Raw genomic sequence first — 21,774 nt, forward strand, 5'->3', positions numbered from 1 at the left:
AACAGGAGCTGCTTCACTGAAACTGTGTCAGTTCAGCTGTTGGCCCATTCCTTTGGTACAGGGGCTGTTCTCTGGAAACTGGCTGAAAACCCTCTGGTCTGGCTCCTTTGGGATCAAGCTGTTTCCTTAGAACTGGCTGGTATTAGCTTGTAGGCTGTTTGAGTTGCAAGCTGTTTGAAAATTATTCTTTTATTCCAGAGAAAAACCTCTGAGAAATGGGGCCCCAGTTATCTAAATATTTTGATGTTGCCCCCCACCCTCACCGCAGGGACTCCAGCCAATTTTATGTTTAGAAACTGTGGTCCTTCCTCATGTGCATTTCTAGTTAAATGGACTGACCCAATCAAAGGCAAGTTAGGATCTCAACAGCCATCACAGGGAACTTTTGAAATCCCCAAACTTAATTTTCCTAAAACCAAATTGGACCACAATAGTTCAAAAATTTCTAGAACTGAGTGGAATGCTTATTTCGAGGCTTCCAAATACTATCAGGAGTCTAAAATTGCCTCTCTGCAAAATAAGATCTTAAGGTTAACTGAGGCAAACAAATAAGTAAAGAAAGATAAAATGGCTCCTGAAGCTTCAGGCTCTTGTTCTTTGGCTTCTTTGTCTCAGGCTCCATCTCTGACCCCATCTTGAGTCTCTCCCTTGGCTCCTTGTGACCAGGCTCTGCCTCTGGCACCATCTTCCTCCTTCCCTTCTATGCTGCCTGTACTTCCTCTATATCCTTAGTTCCCCTATACTAATTCCTTTACTGAACTTCCCCTTCTTTCTGAAATTCTCCCCACTCCTTTTTCCTCTGAACTTGTCAGAACCTGTCCCTTTAAAATTAAGCTGTCTGAGGATCCAGAGCCTTAATTTCTCATACTCCTTGGACTAAAGCTGAACTGTGAACCATAGTCAAAGATTCACCCAAAGTAACCAAAGACCCTCACAGATTTGCTCAGGAATTTACTATAGTCATTCGAACTTACTGACCTGGTTTCTCTGACTTATATCAGATAGTTCATATGCTTGTTGGTAAAGGTCAGGCCCAGCATTTGATGAAAACTGCTAATTGAGGAAATCCTGACAGGTCTCTAGAATTACAACCAAGAAACCTGCTAACTTATTACATGGCTTGAGCAACCACTAGGTGACTCCATCACGTGACTCCTAGGGCTTTTCCAAAGCCTGTTGATAGGAAGAAAATTCAGGCTTGCACATGAAAATCTGACAAACCTATTCATGATGATTACAGTTGACTTCAGATTGTTTTTAAAGAAAATTCTGGTCTTCCTACAGAGGTGGATTCCACCCAGGAAGCTTTTAATTCTATATTTATTAATGGGTTGAACTGGGATCTTTCCCTTCTATAAAAAGGACCAGATGGAATGGGAAACTACATCCGCTCTGGATTTAGTGAATCTGGCAAACCAGTGCTCTCACACTCTAGATGACTCACCTATAAGGAAGACGGCCAAAATTCTTAATCTTCAACCCCAGAAAATGGAGTCTCCTAAATGAGACCAGAACCCTCCTAGTTTCTCCTGTTATTGCAAAGAGCCAGGACTTTGGAAAAGAGATTTTACAAGTTCAAACACTTCAGGTACATTTAGCCCTCTAACCAGCCTTTCCAACATCCTCCCAATTCTCAGTGATGAGGCTCCAAGGAACTACAGGGGCTCCTCCCAACCCTCCCTCTTAATTGGCTTGGAGAAACATTTCTCCAGGTTGGGGATGAATCTCCTCCAGTCCTAAGAGACATCAGAGCCACACTCTCAGTGCTCAACCCCACTACTTTAAAGCAGCCCCTGCCTCAGAATACTAAAACAATTCACATAGTGGGGATCTCTAATGAGCCACAAGAGATTCCTGTCTCTGAACTTATTTCCTTTCATTTAGGTTCTTTGAGACATACACACCCTTTTCTCCTTAGTTCCCCTGTCCCTACCCATTTATTAAGCTGAGACTTCTTAGAGAAGTATCTTGCTGGAATTTCTTTCTCCCAGAAGGGGGAAATAATTCTAGAATTTGACCACAGTCATCAAAGAAGCCAACCAGGTGAATTAAATGACCCTGTGACATCTTTTATTTGCTCCATCTCTCACGGCCCTAGAACTGATTTTGGAAACACTGATTATTTGTCCCCATTGAATTAGGAGCTACCATCCTCCTTATGGGCAAAATCTCCAACTGATATTGGCAAAATTCACAGTGCACCTCCCATCAAGATTCAAATAAATCCCTCAATACCTCTTCCCAGAATTAATCAATACCCTATAAGTAAAAAAGCCCTTCAAAGCATAAAGCCTATAATAGAAGATCACAAAGCTCAAGGCCTTGGATTTAACAATAATTCTCAGTCATAAAACTGAATAAACCCAGAGACTCTCAGATAAACCTCCTGTGTTGTTCTGCATAAAAAACTAAGACAGGAAAGGGAGAGGAGTCTCCCAGCATCACTTCAAATGAAATGACCTCAGTAGATAACTTCTGTGGCCAGCATATCCCCCTCCTGACACTGCCTGTGCCTTGATTTCATGAGGGAATACCTAGATTCATTTTCACCTATTCCTCACCCAATGCCACACAGTTTTCGGGATCTTAGTTCCCCGACCAGGGATCGAACCCAGGGCCCCTGCAGAAGTGCAGAGTCCTAACCACTAGATCGCCAGGGAATTCCCATCCCTTCCACTTTCTAAAGATGACTCAGCCACGTCTTTTTGAGCTGCATCATTCATACCTTAGATGAATGTTTTCTTCTGTCAGGTGCTGTATGGTATATTTAAAATTTTCTTCAGCTTCAGCAGGCTTGGTCTGGAGTGTTTTCTCCAGATTTGCCACCATAGCTTTCTGAAAGACAGGTACATTTTAGTAGCCATCTTTCCCAAATTAGAGTCACCCAGAGCAGAGGCTTCCTCCCTCCAACTCCTATCCCCAATCCAGCCAGGACTCACCTCTCTCTGGAGTTCCATCTGGGTTTGGTAGAGGGTTGTGTTAAGTGATTCTAGGATAAGAACTTGAGCATGCAACTCTTCCTCTATGACCTGTGTAAGAAGAAATTGTTTCAGGACATCATGATGATGTCTACCCATTTATTCTCTTCTCCGGGACACCTGGATTCGACTATGAAAGCATCAACTTTAGCTACTCCTTCTCCTGCCCTGTTACTACGCCCTGTTCATTCTACTTCCTCTGTGTCTCACTCGTCTGTACCCTTCTCTTCAGCCTCACTATCACCGCCCCAGAGCCAGCCCTCACCACAGCTCACATGGGTTGTCAAAAGAGCTACCAGTCATCCATTCATTAAACAAATATTTATTAAATATCTAGTATGAACTCCAACTACATGACTTTCTGGAAAATGCAAAACCATAGAGACAGTAAAAAGGCCAGTGGTTGCCAGGAGTTAGGAAGGGAAACAAGGGACGAATAGGAGGACTGAGGACTTTTAGGGCAGAGAAACTATTCCATATGATACTGCAGAGGAGGCTACATGGCATGATGCCTGCGACAAAACCTATAGGATGTACAACACAAAGAGGAACCCCTAGGGTAAACTATAGACTTTAGTTAATAATCACGTATCAATATGCGTTCATCAACTGTAACAGATGTACCACACTAAGGCAAGATGTTAATAATAAAGGAAATTGTGCGCGCGTGTGTGTGTGTGCGCGTGTGTGTGTAGGGGGAAAAAATCTCTGCACTTGCTCCTTAATTTTTCAGTAACCCTAACACTGCTCTAAAAAAATAGTTTGTTAATTAGGGGAAAAAACCCCACAAAACCTACTACTGTATTAGGCCTCAGGAATATTACGATGAACAAGACAGATAAAGTTCTTACTTTTATGGGGATCCATTCTAGAGAAAGAGATGCAAAAAAATTAAAGTAAATACAATAAATAAATTGAAAACAAACCAAGGATGTGGATAGAAGATGCAGTGTAAGTGCAGGGAAGGGATAAGTGTGGAAGCTACTTTAGATAGAGGCTGAAGAGACTATAAAAATGAACCAGATGGGGCTTCCCTGGTGGCGCAGTGGTTGAGAGTCCGCCTGCCAATGCAGGGGACACGGGTTCGTGCCCCAGTCTGGGAAGATCCCACATGCTGCGGAGCAGCTGGGCCCGTGAGCCATGGCCGCTGAGCCTGCGCGTCCGGAGCCTGTGCTCCGCAATGGGAGAGGCCACAACAGTGAGAGGCCCACATACTGAAAAAAAAAAAAAAAAAAAAAAATGAACCAGATGGGCCTATGCTTTCAGGTGCAGCCCCATTTAACTCCTACATGTCATCAGGGCTCTTTGCACTCAAAGAGCATCCTTCCACAATGTATAAACTGGAGAGGTACTATCATTTACTGCAATGGCATTGGGCAAAGCGCTGTACCAGGTCATTTTGCATTCTTTCATTTATTTATTCATTCAAAAATCACTTGCTATGTACTGAATGTCTGTGATATGCCAGACACTATTCTAGAAACTGAAGAGCAGTGGCAAAAAAATAGACAAAAATCCCTGAATTCATTGAGTTTATCAGGTTTGACAGTTATAAGTCTGTGTAGAAAAATGAAACAGGAGAAAGGACGTGCTGGGCAGGTTGTTGAGCCTTTAAGTAGAGTAACCCCTGAGAAGGTGGCATTTGAAGAAAGACCGGAAGGAGGTAAGGAAGTGAGCTATGTGGAGATCTGGGAAAGAGTTTCCAAGAAGGGAAAACACCAAGTGCAAAGACCCCAAAGTGGAAGCAACCTGGCCTGTTAAAAGAAACAGCAAGAAGTCCAGTGCCACTGGAGCTGCATGATGGAGGGAAGGAGTAGAATGAGATGAGGCTGGAGAAAAGAACCACCAGCAGGCAGAACCATCCCTGGACCAAAACAGGACTGGGAAAATTCATGCTTCCACCAGCCAGAGTATAAAAACCCCTTTTAAGACACAGAGCATTGGGCAGCTTACTCTGACGGATACTGTCTCAGTAGTAGGGAAAAATTAGCCCTAGATCAAGACTGCTTTAATTTTGCTTAACAAAACTTAAAACCAAGCCTTGGAAAATCAAAATATTTCCAAGTAACTGAATCCCAGAACAAAGCTCAACGATATTTAAAGGAATACAAAACTATTTAGCACCTAATAAAGTAAACATCACAATGGCTGGCATCCAATAAAAAAATTACCAGACATGCAAACAAGCAAGAAAATATGACCATACATGAGGAGCAAAATCAATTAATTGAAACAGACCCAGAAATGACACAAGTGATAGAATTAGTAGCCAAGCTCATTAAAGCCGTTATTATAACACACTGGGTCTACCTTACACCAAAGCCCATCCTTTTACCTTGTGGGACATTGTGGTCTGTTTGCCCATCAAGGGTGAAGCCCTGCCTGAGCTCTAAAATATCATGCCATGCTTTCATAATGGCTAATCTTTTCCCAAACATGTCCATTCTGGATCCAAATTAAATTCTCAGTGAAAGAGGAACCACAAGGCAGTTTGTGGGTTTAAACAGTTTCCCTTCTGGTGTCTCCCTCATGGAAGTGCTGTAATTTGTCCCAGAAGAAAAGTTCTTAGGCTGGGGGAGTGAGGTTCACTCAGAGTTTTAAGGAAAGGCCTGAAGGCAGCATTCCCAAGGGGCAGTATTGTACTTTTCAGAGTTCAGAAGGAAGAATCTGGCATTTTACTATTTAAGGCCCTTTTGTGGTTTGAGCCTTACGAGAAATGGGAGGCATTTAACATTGAAGATCACACAGTATATTGTTCATATACTTGTTCAGATCTGGCTCTAAAAAGACAACAAGGGCTTTCTTTTTCAGATCTAAAATCTTTTTGACTTATTGAATCCAGCAAGCTCAGCTTTAGATCTTCTGTTTTTTAATGGTTTGGGGAAAATTATCATAGATTCCATTTTATTGAGAGTGTATCATTTTAGTGATATATTTGTAAGAGGCTAATTTCACAGGAAAAATGAAAAAGCTTACCTCTTTGGTCTTTCTCAGCTCCTTTAATTGCAAGGTGTCCCTTTCGTGTTGTTTTAAGAGCTCCTAAAAAGAATTTTATTTGAAAAAGGTCAGCACTGGGTTTCTGGCACTTCCTTCAGAAAATTAAGAAAGCCGGAATAGGATTCAGGAATATAATATTCACCATAGTTTAGATGTTGCTTTAATGAAGCATACATTATAAACTAATGACATGACATGTTGAAGTTAAATAATGAAAATCTTACTCTTGTTCAACCTTAGTACATTGAGAAATATTTAAAGAAATCATATTTTCATTAAAGCCTTTTCTTTTGGGTACATATTTAATACTGTTAATATCCAGTTCTCCACAGATTGAAGTTTATATTCATTGTAATCACACTCAAAATACCAACAGGCTTTCTTGACAAGATAATTATAAAATTTATATAGAAATACAAAAGATATAGAAGTGCCAAAATAATCTTGAAAAGCAAGAGCAAAGTTGGAAGATTTTTCTCCCTGATTTCAAGCTACAGTAATTAAGACACTGTGTTGTTGGCCTAAATATAGACAAATAGTTGAATGGAACAGAATGAAGAGTCTACCCCCTGCCCCCTCAAGTACAACAAAGACACCAAGGTAACTCAATGGAGAAAGGGACATCTTTTCAACAAATCATTCTGGAACAATAAATATCTATATGGAAAAAAAAAAGACCTATGGCCTTACCTTGCTCCATACACAAAAAATATTCAAAATAGATCATAGAATCATAAAAGCTAAAATTATAAAGCTTTTTAGGAACTAGAATATCTTCATGTTCTTGGACTAGGCAACCATTTCACAGAAGACACAGAAAGCTGTTACCATAAAAGGAAAAAATTGATAACCAACATTCATCAAAACTAAAAACTTCTGTCCATGGAAAGACAATGTGAGCAAAATGAAAAGGCAAACCACAGGCTGGGAGATAGAATTCGCGACACATATGTCTGACAAAGAACCTGTATCCATAGTATAAAAAGTACTCCTACATACCGATTATAAAAAGATGAGCAAATCAAGTTCTTTTTATATGGCAACAAACTTGAACCAAAGCTTCACAAAAGAAGACATATGAATGGTCCAATAAGCATATGAAAAATTGCCTGACATAATTAATCATCAGGGAAACTAAAGTCACAATGAAATACAACTTCATACCCATCAGAATAGCCAAAATTAAAAGAGTGGTAATACTAATTGTTGTTGATGATATGGAACAACTGGAATTCTCATATAGTTAAGATGCAAGAGTAAAATGGTACAACGACTGTGGAAAATATTTTGGTAATTTGTTATAAATTTAAACCTATCCCTACTCTAGAGTCCAGTAATAACACATCTAGGTATATACCCAAGAGACATGAAAGCATATGTCTACAAAAATAGCTGTACAAGGGTATTTATAAAAGCTTTATTTGTAAACACCAAAAGATGGAAACAACCAAAATCTCCAAAAACAGGAAAATGGTAAACACATTGTGTGGTATTCCTACAAAGAAATACTACTGTGCAATAAAAGGAATAAATTACTGATATGAACAATGAATGGATAAATTTCACAGAAATTATTGAGGGAAAAGAAGCTATACACAAAAGAGCATATACTGCATGATTCCATTTATATGAAGTTTAAAAACAAGTAAAACTAGTCTATAGTTGTAGGAATCAAAAAAGTGGTTGTCTTGGGGCCGGTTTTGAGGGAGATAGGGTTTATCTGGAAGGAACACAGGCGTGCTGTCCGGGTTGAAGAAATATTCTAGATCTTGATTTGGATGTTGGTTACATGGATGAACACATTTGTCAAATCTCATCAAACACGAGTTGGTACATGTCCAGATTTGCTTAGTCGAGTTTGCAACAATGCCCTTTCTCTTCAATTACAGTCAAGGATGAGAAGGCCATTCAGAGACTGGGATTTTGGTAAATAGGGAATTTCAGGTTCTGTATATGTTTAGCATTCTATTATTTCCTGTTAATTACAATTTTCAGTCCAATAACCATGTGGTAAGACTGCCTAGATAAAGGACAGCAAGACTGACAGTCTGCTTGCATAAATTTCCAGGGAAGCTGGAAAAGGAAGACCATGCCCCAAAGGACAAAATGTTTGCCCCATTACAGAGGTACCCCTGGGAACTGGAGGTCCCACCCAGACTGCACTTTCAACCATTGATGTGCTTTGGGCTGTTACCTCCTTCTCCCAATTGAAGTTCTCAAAGATAGCACTGTAGGAGTCATGTATTTTCCTCTTCTCTTCTTCTGAATCTAACTCAAATTTTTTGGTTATCTTATGTTCTGTGGAGGTGAGGAAATCACATATATGGGTAAATGTAGGAAAAACAGAAATGGAGAGAAAACCAGAGTATCTGAAGATAATAGAAATTCCAGACTGGGCCAAACTCAAGGTCCTTCCAGCCTGGTGTCTAACCTCTGACTCTCACCTGGAGATGCGTGAGAGTGAGGTGAACATGGCAATGGTTTTCCATCACATCAGCCTTATGGGATTTACTGCTAATGCCTCTGGTTCTTTTTATGTAGTTTATTTTGGACCTGTTGCTTATTATTTTGTCCATTCCCTCTGCTGAAGTAATCACTATGCTTTTTGGATATCCTTATCTTAAAATACAACTCTTGGCTCATGTGACTTTTCCAGCAACAAAATTTATTACTCTTTATTCAATAAAATTTATTCAATAAAATTTATACTTATCCCTGGGGCAGAGCTAGGCTTAAGTGGATTTGGGGGACAGGGGAACCTGCCAGCAGAGCCCCAGTACTAAATAGGGGGAAGGACGGGTGTAGGTCTTACACAAATTTCTTCTTCAGCATCGTGGTGCTAGGGGTGGATAGGGAGGCAACCCCCGGGCTCACAAGATAAGTCTGGACTGAGCTACACTATGAGCAGCTAAATTCTGGTCTTCCAAAACTGCTCGTAGCATCTTAGCATAGACTCTGGCAACATGGGACGAGCGTTGTGCGAGTATCTGGGAGTCTGGATGATGACGTGGGCTATGCTACACCAAGATTCCAGGCAAAGACTCAAACAGGAGCAGCTCCACACCCCATTCCCCAGCCTTGACTTCAGGGTCTTCATGCTACCTCCTGGGAGTCCAGGGTAGGAAGGGCTTTAAGGATGACCTTTCCCAGGGAGTATCTGCATTTATATGAGTGATTTGTGAATATTAACTAAATCTGATCTGAATTGTGTTGGGCTAGGATGTGGAATAGGTTTATAGAGCCCCCAATTCTACTTCAACTAGTCCTCTAGGTCAGGGAGAAGTTTCCAGAGATTTCTCTCTCTTTTTTCCATTTATGAAGAAGCTCAGTGGGGGTAGGAAAGTCTCCTGTAGGGCACTATGTATGATCCAGGCTCTGTGCTAAGTGTTGGAAATATTAAAAAAATACACAGCAATATATGACTGTATCAAATCAACATGTTGTACACCTTGTATCCATTAAAATATATCTCGGGCTTCCCTGATGGTGCAGTGGTTGAGAGTCCGCCTGCCAATGCAGGGGACACGGGTTCGTGGCCCGGTCCAGGAGGATCCCACATGCCGCGGAGCAGCTGGGCCCGTGAGACATGGCTGCTGAGCCTGCGTGTCCAGAGCCTGTGCTCCACAACGGGAGAGGCCACAACAGTGAGAGGCCCACGTACTTCAATATATATATATATATATATATATATATATATCTCAGTTGAAAAATATATCAAGCATGGCTTCCTTTAGGGGGGACGTGGGAGTATGGACTGTGTTGCCCCTCCCCCAACAAGTGAATATTTGAAACTAATTCAAGAGCTTTTTTTCTGGAACTTCGGGGTCACCTGTACCCAGAAAACAAGTCTGCAGTCCTACAGATGTCCACAAGCTCGTTCCAGCCCGATTGCCAAACTTGCAACCAGTGAGTTCTGGATGGTACGGTTCAGACCCTCAGGTGGCTAAACTACATAAAAGACTCTATCCTTGTTGCACTTTCTTGAAGACTCCAGGCACCTTCCATTCAGGAGTCCAGCCATGCAGCCCACCCATCATACTTCATGACTTCAAGGCTGCCTTCCTCAAGTCGAGGCCAAACTTAATGCTAGTTTCTTGGTGCATCTGTCATCAAAAAGTGTAAAATTTCTGTACTCACTTTGCTGTAACAGGATCTTTTCCCACTCCAACTTCTCATCCTTCCCCCATTCTGCCTTCTTCTTTGACCATTTGTCCTCCATTTCATCATAAATGCTGTCCTGTGGAGGTACAAAGGTACCATGAAGAAAAGCATCCTGAAAGGCTGCACCCTGGCCTGAGGCTCAGCCCTGAGCCCTTTGCAGTTTCCCTCACCTGGGACCCTTGCTGGGGGCCCCATATGGTGACTGGTGGGAATCAATTCCAGCCCAGTCACCCAAGAGCCTGCAGAACCCTAAAGATCAAAGAAAACTCTGCATGGCGTTTGCCCTGTTGGAACTGGGCTTCCTTTGAAGACAGGCAGTTGAGCATGTTGCAGATGCTCATGTTAGCTCCCTCTGAATCATGAATCACTCATCAATAGCACAGGGGGAAACAAGGGAAATGCCAAGTTGTTAATTTTTTTTATCAACTGTCATTGTTTGCCTGCGACTGAGTTGTTTCCTGGGACACCAGACTGTCAGTGCTAAAACCCGGAAAGTCCCTGGCAAACCAGGACCAGTTGGTCACCATAGGATGGGGGCTTGCTGGCCCAGCCCTTCCCCTGTCCACTTCCCCCCTCCCACTCTCTCATCCCCCTAGGATGAAATCATGCCCTAAATCTGGTTTCCTGGGGCTCCATCAAATTAGCTGGCTAAGTGGATGGGCTATGTTCTGAGGTCTCCCCTACTCTGCTTGCTAGAGTTAGTACAGAGAGACACAGTCCTTTTGTATGGCAATTTGGCCAAATGCATCAAAGGCCTTACAAGTGTTTATTCTTTTTGACCCAGTACTTTACTAAGATCAAAGGTGTTACAAAGTAAAAATGTTAACAGTGGTTGTCTTGGGGTGGTGATAGTTCATTCTTTTTGTCGTTGCTGCTGTTGTTGTTGTTGTTTTAATTAATTAGTTTTATTTTTGGCTGCGTTGGGTCTTCGTTGCTGCACGCGGGCTTTCTCTAGTTGCAGCGAGCGGGGGCTACTCTTCGTTGTGGTGCGCGGGCTTCTCATTGCGGTGGCTTCTCTTGTTGTGGAGCATGGGCTCTAGGCGCGTGGGCTTTAGTAATTGTGGCACACGGGCTCAGTAGTTGTAGCTCGCGGGCTCTAGAGCGCCGGCTCAGTAGTTGTGGCGCATGGGCTTAGTTGCTCCGCGGCATGTGGGATCTTCCCGGACCAGGGATCGAACCCATCTCCCCTGCACTGACAGGCAGATTTTTAACCACTGCTCCACCAGGGAAGTCCCTGTTGTTGGTTTTTGAATTTCCATTTTTTAAAAAACAATGAGCAGGTATTACTTTTGTAATGACAAACGTATTTTTCAACAGGCTCCTTTAGGGTCTGGGTGACTGACATGTCCTGCATGGGTGCCATCACAGTCCGCAGGTTCCCTCTTCTCCTTGAGGGCCACTTAGGTTCAAGGAGGCTGGGAATTTCAGGAAGTGATTTTCTGGGCAAGAGCTCTAGATTCATTTGAGCGTCATCAACCAGGAATGAGCCTTGCTTCTCTTTCTCTCATAATCCACCAAGGAGCTCTGAATCTCACCTGATATATATGAAACATATTCTTCAGATACTTATATTCTTTTCCCATCTTCTCTGGACAAAAGGAAAACAACAGGGTCATCATTATTCCTCTGGAGTACATGTTTTCAAATTCAAATGAGAGCTCTCCTGCACACTGTCCATACCTCAAACTCATCCTGTCGGTGGTGAAACCATGGTGTTGCCTTAGCAATCACTCTGGAAGCTTATTAGAAATTTAGATGGCCGGACCCCACCCTAAACCTGCTGAGTTTCAGAGGCAAGGCTCAGTATCTGTCAATAATATGCTTCTCAGGTGATTCTGATGCACCCCAAGTATGAGGACTAATCCCTGGGGGCAAACCTACAACTGAAGGAAAAACAGAAGCAAAAACTTCTGTCTTTTTAAAATAACATTCCTAGTGTAAATTGGTTTTGAAAACAATACATGTTCTCTTTAGAGAACTGGAAAACCAGCAAGGTACAAATATCATCTTGTAAAAATGTAAGATAAGAGAAAGGAAGGAGATTACAGAAATTCTTCTCCCTGTGGCGATTAGTCTATGAACTCAGAATTCTGGAGGATACACACTTTGTCCTTCCTAAAGGCAGCATAAATAATGGGATAAATGGCCCACACAACCCTTACAGGTTTTAAGGCCATACAAATCACAGTGTGCCTGTTAGAATTTAATGAAACACCATTATTTTACAGGTGAGGAAACTTGTTGAACTGGAACAGTATTACGTTTGTAGACCTTTTAAATATACTTTAAACAGTGCTTTCACATTCTTATCACTCTGATAAAGGCAGGTATTCTTGTCCTTGATTCCCAGATGGGGAAACTAAGACTTAAGGAGATGAAGGGACTTGCTCAGACCCCAAAACTTGGTCACAGACCCTTCAAACTTCTGGGGGTAGGGAGGACATTGCTTGACATGGTTTCCCTTTTTTCAGTTTCATTCTCAACCACTTGCTCTTCCTGGGCTTGAGAAGGAAACCTCGAAAGCCAAGCCAGAGTCCACCCATGGCCGTGGGAGTTCCTCTGCCCTGGATCTGCAGGGTCAGCCTCCACCCCCTCATCAGAGTCATTCTCCCAGGTCCCAACCGTACCCAGTTTATCCTGGGCAGCCAACCTCTCTGCCTTCAAGGCTGCTTTGTAGTTTTTCTCCAGCTCACTGAGCTGTGCTGCGTGAGTCTCCTTGAGCTCCCTGTGGGACCCCAGGAGAAGGCCACAGTCATCCGTGCAAAGTTCACCTGATCCCGCCTCCCCTCCCTCACGCAGGCAGCTGGTGGGCAGGCTGCGGGGCCCTCACTTCCTGACACATTCTCCTAACATCCATCCAGAAAAGGGTGAGGAGATCCCTGTTTTCACCATCCACTATTTTGCATGGAGACATCAGGGGGCCATGGATGTCACCCAACAGCACAGTCTTTGCTTACAATCCTTTTGGGAAACTGTGGGCTGATTAACACCCAGGATAATTTTAGAGCCCAAGGTCTCTCCAGCCTCCATTCCAGGAGGCAGATGTCGGCAGTGTTCAAGAGGAGTGTTAAAATAAAAGGCCATATGGGACTTCCCTGGTGGTCTCGTGGTAAAGAATCCGCCTTCCAATCTAGGGGACACAGGTTCAATCCCTGGTTGGGGAACTAAGATCCCACATGCCGCGGAGCAACTAAGCCCTCGTGGCTCAACTAGAGAGCCCGCGTGCCGCAAACTACAGAGCCCACGTGCTCAAGAGCCCACGTGCCACAACTAGAGAGAAGCACATGTGCCACAAGGAAGAGCCCACATGCCTCAGTGAAGATCCCGCGTGCTGCAACTGAGACCCGACGCAGCCAAAAATAAAAAATAAGTAAATAAAATAATAAATATTAAAAAATAAAATAAAAGGCTGTATGAGCTGTCAAGCCAAGAAAAGACACGGAGGAACCTGAAATGCATATTGGTAAGTGCAAGAAGTCACTGTGAAAGGGCTACAGGCTGTATGATTCCAACAATGTGACATTTTGGAAAATGCGCAGCTACGGAGGCAGTCAAAAGATCAGTGGTTGCCGGGGTGAGTGGAGAGAGAGGGATGAATAGGCGGAGCTCAGAGGATTTTTAGGGCAGTGAAGTTATTCTGTGTGATGCTATAGTGGCGGATACGTGTCACTAAATAGTTGTCAAAACCCATAGCATGTACAGCATCAACAGTGAATCCTAATGTAAACGGTGGACATTGGGGGATAACAGTGTGTGTCAGTGTAGGCTTCATTGATTGGAACAAACGTCGCATGTTGGTGTGGGATGTCAGTGATGACAAAAGGCTGTGCAGGTATGGGGCCCAGGGGTATGTGGGAATTCTCTCTACTTTATGCTCTTTTTTCCTGTGAACTTAAAACTGCTTTAAAAAATAAAGTCTATTAGTAAATAAGTCAATTAATTTAAAAAAATTTTTAAAGCAAGTTTGTGACACTTAGGAAGACTTCTCTCCAGCAGGACTACTGGGGCTGCTCTGGTGCCCAACAGGAGGTGTGGAAGGGGACTTTGTGGGTTTTCTCACTCCCACAGACAACACACCTCCTTTATCTTTCCCTTGGTTTGTCTCTGAAGCTCTGGCTCCTGCCCTTCCCATACCTTCTTCCCATTTTGCCTAGACCTTGACCTAGTAGCCAGGGACAGTAGAGGTGAGAGGAGGAAGAGGAGGGGCGTGGGGAGAGACCAGGCTGAGAACAACAGTAGTTTACCATAGAAACCTCCTAGAGAACCAAAAAACGGCTCTTCTCGGCAATCAACTGAAAGGGAGATTATAATTGAAATGAAATTTGGATGAGAAATTACAAAGCCAGGAATAACCTTCTCCGGGCTGTATTTTAAGTGACCTCAGATCAAACCATCCTGCTCTCCAAACACATGTCTCTTATCTCCCCTACCCCTCGCCACCGAGTTCCATTTGGTGTTGTCTGAAATCCCAGTGAACTGAAATCCTGCAAGGATGCAGGAGCCTTAGGACCTTCAGTACACAAGAACTTGTGCCAGAAATCATACCTCCTCTCGCTTTCAAAGTTCTTCTGCATCTCAGCACAGCAGAGATCCATTTCATTGGCGAGCTAGAAATGAGGCTGGCATTTACAAGGCAGGATTGAGGACCCCACTCCCACTCCAACCTGCAACTTCTGAGAAGCCTTCCCATTCATGGGGTATGTCCCTCTCCCCAAGCCTCTCCCGTTGTGTTCAGCGGTGCCAGAGAGCACATCGTTACTGAGGGAACGGGACAATTCTTGCCTCGCTCTACATTGTCTGGTACGTAATCAGTTCACAAAGGGTGCATGGAAACCATCCCTTTCACTGTTTTGTGGGCAGGTCTGGCCTCTTTGGCTGGACTGTAATCTCTTTGTAAGATCATGGCCTTTGGATTTTTGGATATGTAATTCAATTGAGCAATCGTTTATTGTGCAAAGGTCTTGACCTGGAGGAGCCAAAGAGGCCTGAGACTCAGACCCTGCTTTGATGAACTTAAAACCCATGCTAATAAATCCTCATTGGCAGAAGGGCTCTGTTTCCGGAGGCAGGAAGTGCTCAGTTCCAGGTGAACCTCTCTTCTAACACACACATCGGGTCCTCTGGCCAGTGCCTCAGGAGGAATAGACACCGCCAGCCGAGACGAGGGCTCGGGGCCAGCACACACCCCCTTCTGCACAGGCATACAATAATGTAGGGTGTTCACAGCTGGGAGAATTTTAAGAATCACAATCTGAGGTCCCTCAATGGAAATAATCTCTAAATATGTCTTCAGCAGGGCCGACACTTCAGTGACTGAAAGTGTGCATTTTGCCCAATAACCCACCACAGATGAGGTGAGTGATCTCATGCAAATTATTTAACTTCCTGAGCCTCGATTTCCTTTCTGTAGAAGGTGACCATGAACTTGGCAGGGTTTTCAGGAAGGTATAGGAATGAATCTTCAGAAGGGAAGGTCGCAGCCTGAGTCTTATGCCGGGTCACTGTAGGATTCAGACACATCTGGTGTGTATCAGAGGGCGAGGGGCTGGCCTACTGGGAATTCACCCTTCACACGTGGCAAGCGAGGCGGGGCGGGGGCGGGTGCTGGTGGCAGGAGGGGATGGGCAGATGGGGAGGAGAGGGGAGGAGTTGGGAGGAGATCTAAGGATTGGTCTGATGTATCATTCCAGCCCAGGCCACCAGACATCTCTGCTTAGGGCGGAGAAGAAAAGTCCGTGATAAAGTGAATGGTGAATTTTAAAGAAAGTGTTACCAGAATCCCCAGGGAACACGATGAGCGCTAACTGAAATCAGCAGATTCTGGAGAGTGGGCTTTGGCAGTTTCACCAGCAAGAGGAAGTGGTACTGGAGGCTTCTGGGCAGCTTTTGAGCAAAACTGAAATCCTGGTCACGCTGATGCGGTTACCAAGAGCCTCAGCAAGGTCTGAAATTTAACTCACCGTACAGGCCACAGCCAGCCCTGCTGGAAATGGCTGGCACTCCCTAGTGTGGAGAGGACAGTGGCATTGAACATGCCAGAGGCTCCCTGAGAACTCCTGGAAATTGAGTTAGGCCTAGAGGAGGGACTTGAGTTCTTGCGATTATGGATGAGGATGGAGTCAGGGCTGTTGCCTGGACAGCCTGGCTCCCAGGAGGAAGGTGCTTGGCCTTGCCTGGAACATAGCAGGTGATCTGAAACTACTGGCCTTTCCCCTTCCTAAAAAGATGTCGGTTAACTCAAGGACCACTCACCAGTTTTGGGGGCAGAACGATGGGCTCGGTTCATTTGCTCTATTATCGCTGTCAGCTCTGAGATCTGTTCTTCGAGGTCAGTGACGATAGCAGTCCTGCGGGACAAGTGATCCGTGATCCATGCAGCTTCCCTGCCATGCCAGTCAGGACCCTCCCTGGGCATGGCTGGCTCTGGCCTGGTGGGAGCCAGGCCATGTTCTGCACCTGCTCCATCACCATGGGGGGTGGGGGGTAGGGGAAGGGGGTGGTTTGGAAGAAGGAATTTGGCAGTAGGGTGGCTGAGACTCACACGGAGCCCTTTTGGGTAATCTGGCCAGAAGTGAGCAGGGGTGGTTTGGTGACCCACTGACTAGAAGAGAAAGAGGAGGACGCCAGAAATCCATTAGGATTTGACCTTGACTTGGTAAAGATACTTGAAATGGAGGAGGGAGAAATTCAGAGGATTAGGAAATTAGGTGGAGGAATAGGATTGATGCTGACAGTGACTCATAGACAAGGAATGGGCCAGAAACAGGACAAAGAGGGGATTTAAGAGGATGGATTTCAGAGTAGATTTATGCATTTTTGTGTTTCTGAGTCTGGGGACTCCATGAAATCTGTAAGGTTACTCAGCTCTGTTTGGCTGAGCTGGAGTGAACAGGGTGGCAGGCAGTGCAGCAGAGATGAGGTCCTTGATCCCTGAGGGTGAGAGAAGAAGAGAGAGGATGTAGGAGGAGATGGGGAAGGAGGAGATAGGAATGGGAGGTTTAGCAGGTTAGCGTGAAGAGGATGTGGGGACTGACTTTACATGGTCCCAGAGGATAGAGAGTGGGTGGGCCTTGAATGACAGAGGGCGTGGCAGCGTGCCCAGCCGGGGTGGAATCAGACCAGCACCTTCCACGCTGCACCTCTCAGAGGCGTAAACTGAGTGGTATCTTTCGACTTAATGGAAAAGACATGCAGGCTCTGGCCTCCCAGAAACCCTGACCTTACCCTCAGCTCTCACCCTTCAAGTTCAGACTATGTTATGAACATGGCATCTACTCATTACCTCCAGAAACAGCTAGTCTCCTTTAGTGTGAGGGACACCCACCCAGTCATTCTCCAGATCAGCTGCCTGACTCATCTGTCTGCCTGACTCAAACGGGCTCAGAGCAGAGAGGTGGGTGCAGAGAGGAGCTGGCGCCAGGCTGAGGAGTGAAGGGACGCTGTGGACTGGGCATCAGGTAAGGGGCTCATCCTCGAGGCCAGGCCGGGGTGGGGCTGAGGAGCTGGATGCGGGTCCAGGGACATTGCCTGGAAGTCCTGACTTTGTCCATGTTCTCTGATTCTGAATGCTTTTTCCTAGCAGACATCTCATCTCCCAAGGTGACACAAATCTGCTCCCTATTCCGAACGAAGCGGTAGCCAGGTGACACGTTTATTACTTCCTGGGCATCCAGGTGGAAGATAAGGTATAGTGCAGGCCTGGAGTGCTGAGATTGCTCCAATCTTCTGCTGGCGCCCTACTCACATCTTAAACACAGACACGTGAGGTGGGATGCCCGGGCCCAAGTTCCGCCCGTGTCCTCCCCCAGCTTACCTCTCTCCTCACACCCAAGCGCAAGACTCGGCTGGCTCCTGAGCGCCCCCACAGGCCTCACAAATTCAGCATGTGCACAAGCCAACCGCTGGCCCCTGCTGCCGCTCTGCTTCCCAGCCCACATCCTCCTCTGCGTTCTCCTTCATGGCCAGAGGCCAGGAGGCGGCCAGGCATTGTGGAAACCGCTCAGGTTTTGGAATTAAATGGGCCCGAGTTTAAATCCTGGCTCTGCCACCAACCATAGTTATTCAACATATCCGTGCTTCAGTTTCCTTATCAGAAAATGAGGATAGGGCTTCCCTGGTGGCGCAGTGGTTGAGAGTCCGTCTGCCGATGCAGGGGACACGGGTTCGTGCTCTGGTCCGGGAAGATCCCACATGCCGCGGAGCGGCTGGGCCCGTGAGCCATGGCCGCTGAGCCTGCGCGTCTGGAGCCTGTGCTCCGCAACGGGAGAGGCCACAACAGTGAGAGGCCCGCGTACGGAAAAAAAAAAAAAAAGTATATATATATATATATATATATATATATATATATACTTTCACATTTCTGAGTCTCAGTTTCCTCATCTGCAAAATGGGGACAAAAATTCATGCCTCCTCATTGTGCTGTTGTGCACATGAAACGAGACCATGTCAGGAAAGCTCTTGGCACACTGCCTTGCATACATTCTCAAAAACTGGTAACTGAGCTTAGGAATATTATGAACCCCAGTGGCATTTTGTTTACAGAAACTTTTATTTCTAAATTTGTGGGAGAATAGGTTTATTTTTGTGTTTCTGTTAAATTGAAATATGCTTATTGTAAAGAAAATCATAACAAAGAAGAGTCTAAGGAAGTAAAAATTCTCCAAAATACTAACATCTAGAGATGACCACCGAAAATATTTTGATTAATGTCTTCTAGAATTCTCTCTAAAGAAACAGATTTATATAATTTTCCATAAATGAGAACAAACTCTACTTACATTCTAGATGTGCCTTTTTTAAACAATGTCATGAGCTTCTTTTAATGTCAGTAACTATATATATATATATATATATATATATATATAGTATATTCATATAATCATTTTTAAACTTAAGTTTACTATGGAGAGATTTTTTAAATGTACAGAAGTAGAGAAAAGAGTACAGTGAACTCACACATCACCTAGCTTCAACAATTAGCAATTTGTGGCTAGTCTCATTCATCTATACTCAGCCCACTTTTCTAACACTAGATTATTTTAAAAGCAAATCTATAATTTTAATTATACTTAAGACAAATCTTTAAAACAAGCTTGAGATTTGATTCTATATCATCATGACTTTGTAACTTTCTCTTCTATGAATGTACCTGTTTATATTTTTAGCTAGCTCTATATTGATGAACATTTGGTTGTTTCCTTTTTTCACCAATGTTTGGTGCATATTCTTTTGCTCTTAAAAAGTAAAGGCCTCTCCCTCCAAATACTCGTGGGGATGACACTCAAAATAGTTAACAACCAGTAAGACAAGACTATGGAATGATCAGAGTAGTCAAGGGTTATAGGGATGGAACAGGGTGGAGGACCCTCTCCCATCCCCATGCCAGGTATTAAACCCTTACCTGCTGAATCCTGAGGAGGTATGGGGGTGCCAGGGGAGGTGTTGAGGTAACCAAGGTGGCAGTCAGGGCATTCGAGGGGCTTGAACAATGTATATGCACAACCAGTATGGTAGTATTTCAGTATATCAATAACTGCATACGAGCTAGACGTCAGCCCTCCACCTCTGTACTCTCCCAAGAGGGAATCACTGTTAACAGCTTTTTGGTTATCCTTCCAGAAATGTTCTGTAATCTTTAAAATTTTTTACACAAGTGAGAACATACTTTACACACTACATCATTTGTGCTTTTTTAAAAAAAAATATATAACAGGCTATCTACTAGATATTTCCATATCAGCATAGATAGATCTGCTGCATACAGACTGGCTTGATGCGCACTGTATGGCTCTAAACATAGGGGTGTGTGTGGTGGTGATGGGGTTAGGATTCTTTCTCCTCATTATTTTCCTTTCCTATATCTCTCTCTGATGATTTTACCTGAGGATCAGTGGACTGAATGTGCCAACAGGTGACTCTGTAGTCACCAGTGAGCCAGCTGAGCCTCCAGAAAAAAATTATATGAAACATCTTTCCAAAGGGCTTACCTTGGACTCCCCAAAGATTTGTTTTTCCCATGTGGTTTCTCTCCAAGCCAAGAGTCTTAAAGACACCACAAGGTTATAGAGAAACTGTTTCGCACCAACACAAAATCAGAATTCATTCTAGGTCAAATCCAGAGGGTTCCGGAACTTGAGACCTCAGTGGTCATTCCAAGTGATTGAAATGCCAGAGCAGAAAATCCACAGTATGTGTGCTGCAGAGAGACAGGCTTCCAGTGAATCCAGTCAAAGTCTTTTACAAAGGCTGACCTGGCATGAGCACGAATTTCCCTTCTAAAGACAATCCAGTTTGAGTCTTTCAGTATTGCAATGAAAGTCAAACTAGAGCAGAAAGTCACTCCTTCATTCAGACTCTTGACGTGGGCTTTGCGTTGTGAGGTTTGTCCTTGGGAGATGGAAGGGAAGATTTGTTTCTTTAATTGATATGGAAACAGAACGGCAGCACCTCATTGGCTCAGGCACTCTGCTCTTTAAGAGAGAAGGCTGGAGAAGCAGTCATTAAGAAATCCTCTCACACCAGTCAGAATGGCCATCATCAAGAAATCTAGAAACAATAAATGCTGGAGAGGGTGTGGAGAAAAGGGAACACTCTTGCACTGCTGGTGGGAATGTGAATTGGTACAGCCACTATGGAGAACAGTATGGAGGTTCCTTAAAAAACTAAAAATAGAACTACCATATGACCCAGCAATCCCACTACTAGGCATATACCCTGAGAAAACCATAATTCCAAAAGAGACATGTACCAAAATGTTCATTGCAGCTCTATTCACAATAGCCCGGAGATGGAAACAACCTAAGTGTCCATCATCGGATGAATGGATAAAGAAGATGTGGCACATATATACAATGGAATATTACTCAGCCATAAAAAGAAACGAAACTGAGCTATTTATAATGAGGTGGATAGACCTAGAGTCTGTCATACAGAGTGAAGTAAGTCAGAAAGAGAAAGACAAATACCGTATGCTAACACATATATATGGAATTTTAAAAAAAGTCATGAAGAACCTAGGGGTAAAACGGGAATAAAGACACAGACCTACTTGAGAATGGACTTGAGGATATGGGGAGGGGGAAGGGTAAGCTGTGACAAAGCGAAAGAGAGGCATGGACATATATACACTACCAAACGTAAGGTAGATAGATAGTGGGAAGCAGCCACAGAGCACAGGGAGATCAGCTCGGTGCTTTGTGACCGCCTGGAGGGGTGGGATGGGGAGGGTGGGAGGGAGGGAGATGCATGAGGGAAGGGATGTGGGAACAGATGTATATGTATGACTGATTCACTTTGTTATAAAGCAGAAACTAATTAAAAAAAAAAAAAGAAATCCTCCAAGATGTGAGACAAGATATGCTTAAGATATACTTTCAGAGGAAATAAAACATTAAACAGCACTCCTAGGCTTAGTTGGCTGTGGCAGTAGTTTCCAGACAGGATCTGTGATGGGTTTTAAGTTCCTCTGTCATTTGCTCACAGAAACCCAGAACTGTAAAGTAAGCACTTTCTTCCTTGAATTTCAGGATTTGAAATCTATTAAAGTACAAATCCCCCAGGGCAGGAGTCTTTTTCAGTACCAAGAAACTCAGATTTTTTTTTCCCCTAAAGAAAGCTGCTTTTTCTCATATTGGATTGG

General features: G+C 44.0%; 1 protein-coding gene across 1 annotated transcript; it reads right to left on the reverse strand.

The window, feature by feature from the left end:
• Window positions 1–2,509: 2,509 nt before the first annotated feature.
• On the reverse strand, window positions 2,510–18,095 carry FLACC1 (flagellum associated containing coiled-coil domains 1; the record flags this gene model as incomplete). Its single annotated transcript, XM_081241757.1, is given in 12 exon segments — window positions 2,510–2,835; window positions 2,940–3,029; window positions 5,955–6,017; window positions 8,170–8,273; window positions 10,113–10,212; window positions 11,672–11,724; window positions 12,764–12,861; window positions 14,682–14,743; window positions 16,389–16,397; window positions 16,399–16,483; window positions 17,664–17,872; window positions 18,036–18,095. Coding segments are annotated over 12 exon segments (1,053 nt in total). The 3' UTR covers window positions 2,510–2,715.
• Window positions 18,096–21,774: the final 3,679 nt, after the last annotated feature.

The sequence above is a fragment of the Mesoplodon bidens genome (assembly GCF_964165515.1).
Source record: "Mesoplodon bidens genome assembly, chromosome: 8".
Classification (NCBI taxonomy): Eukaryota; Metazoa; Chordata; class Mammalia; order Artiodactyla; family Ziphiidae; genus Mesoplodon; species Mesoplodon bidens.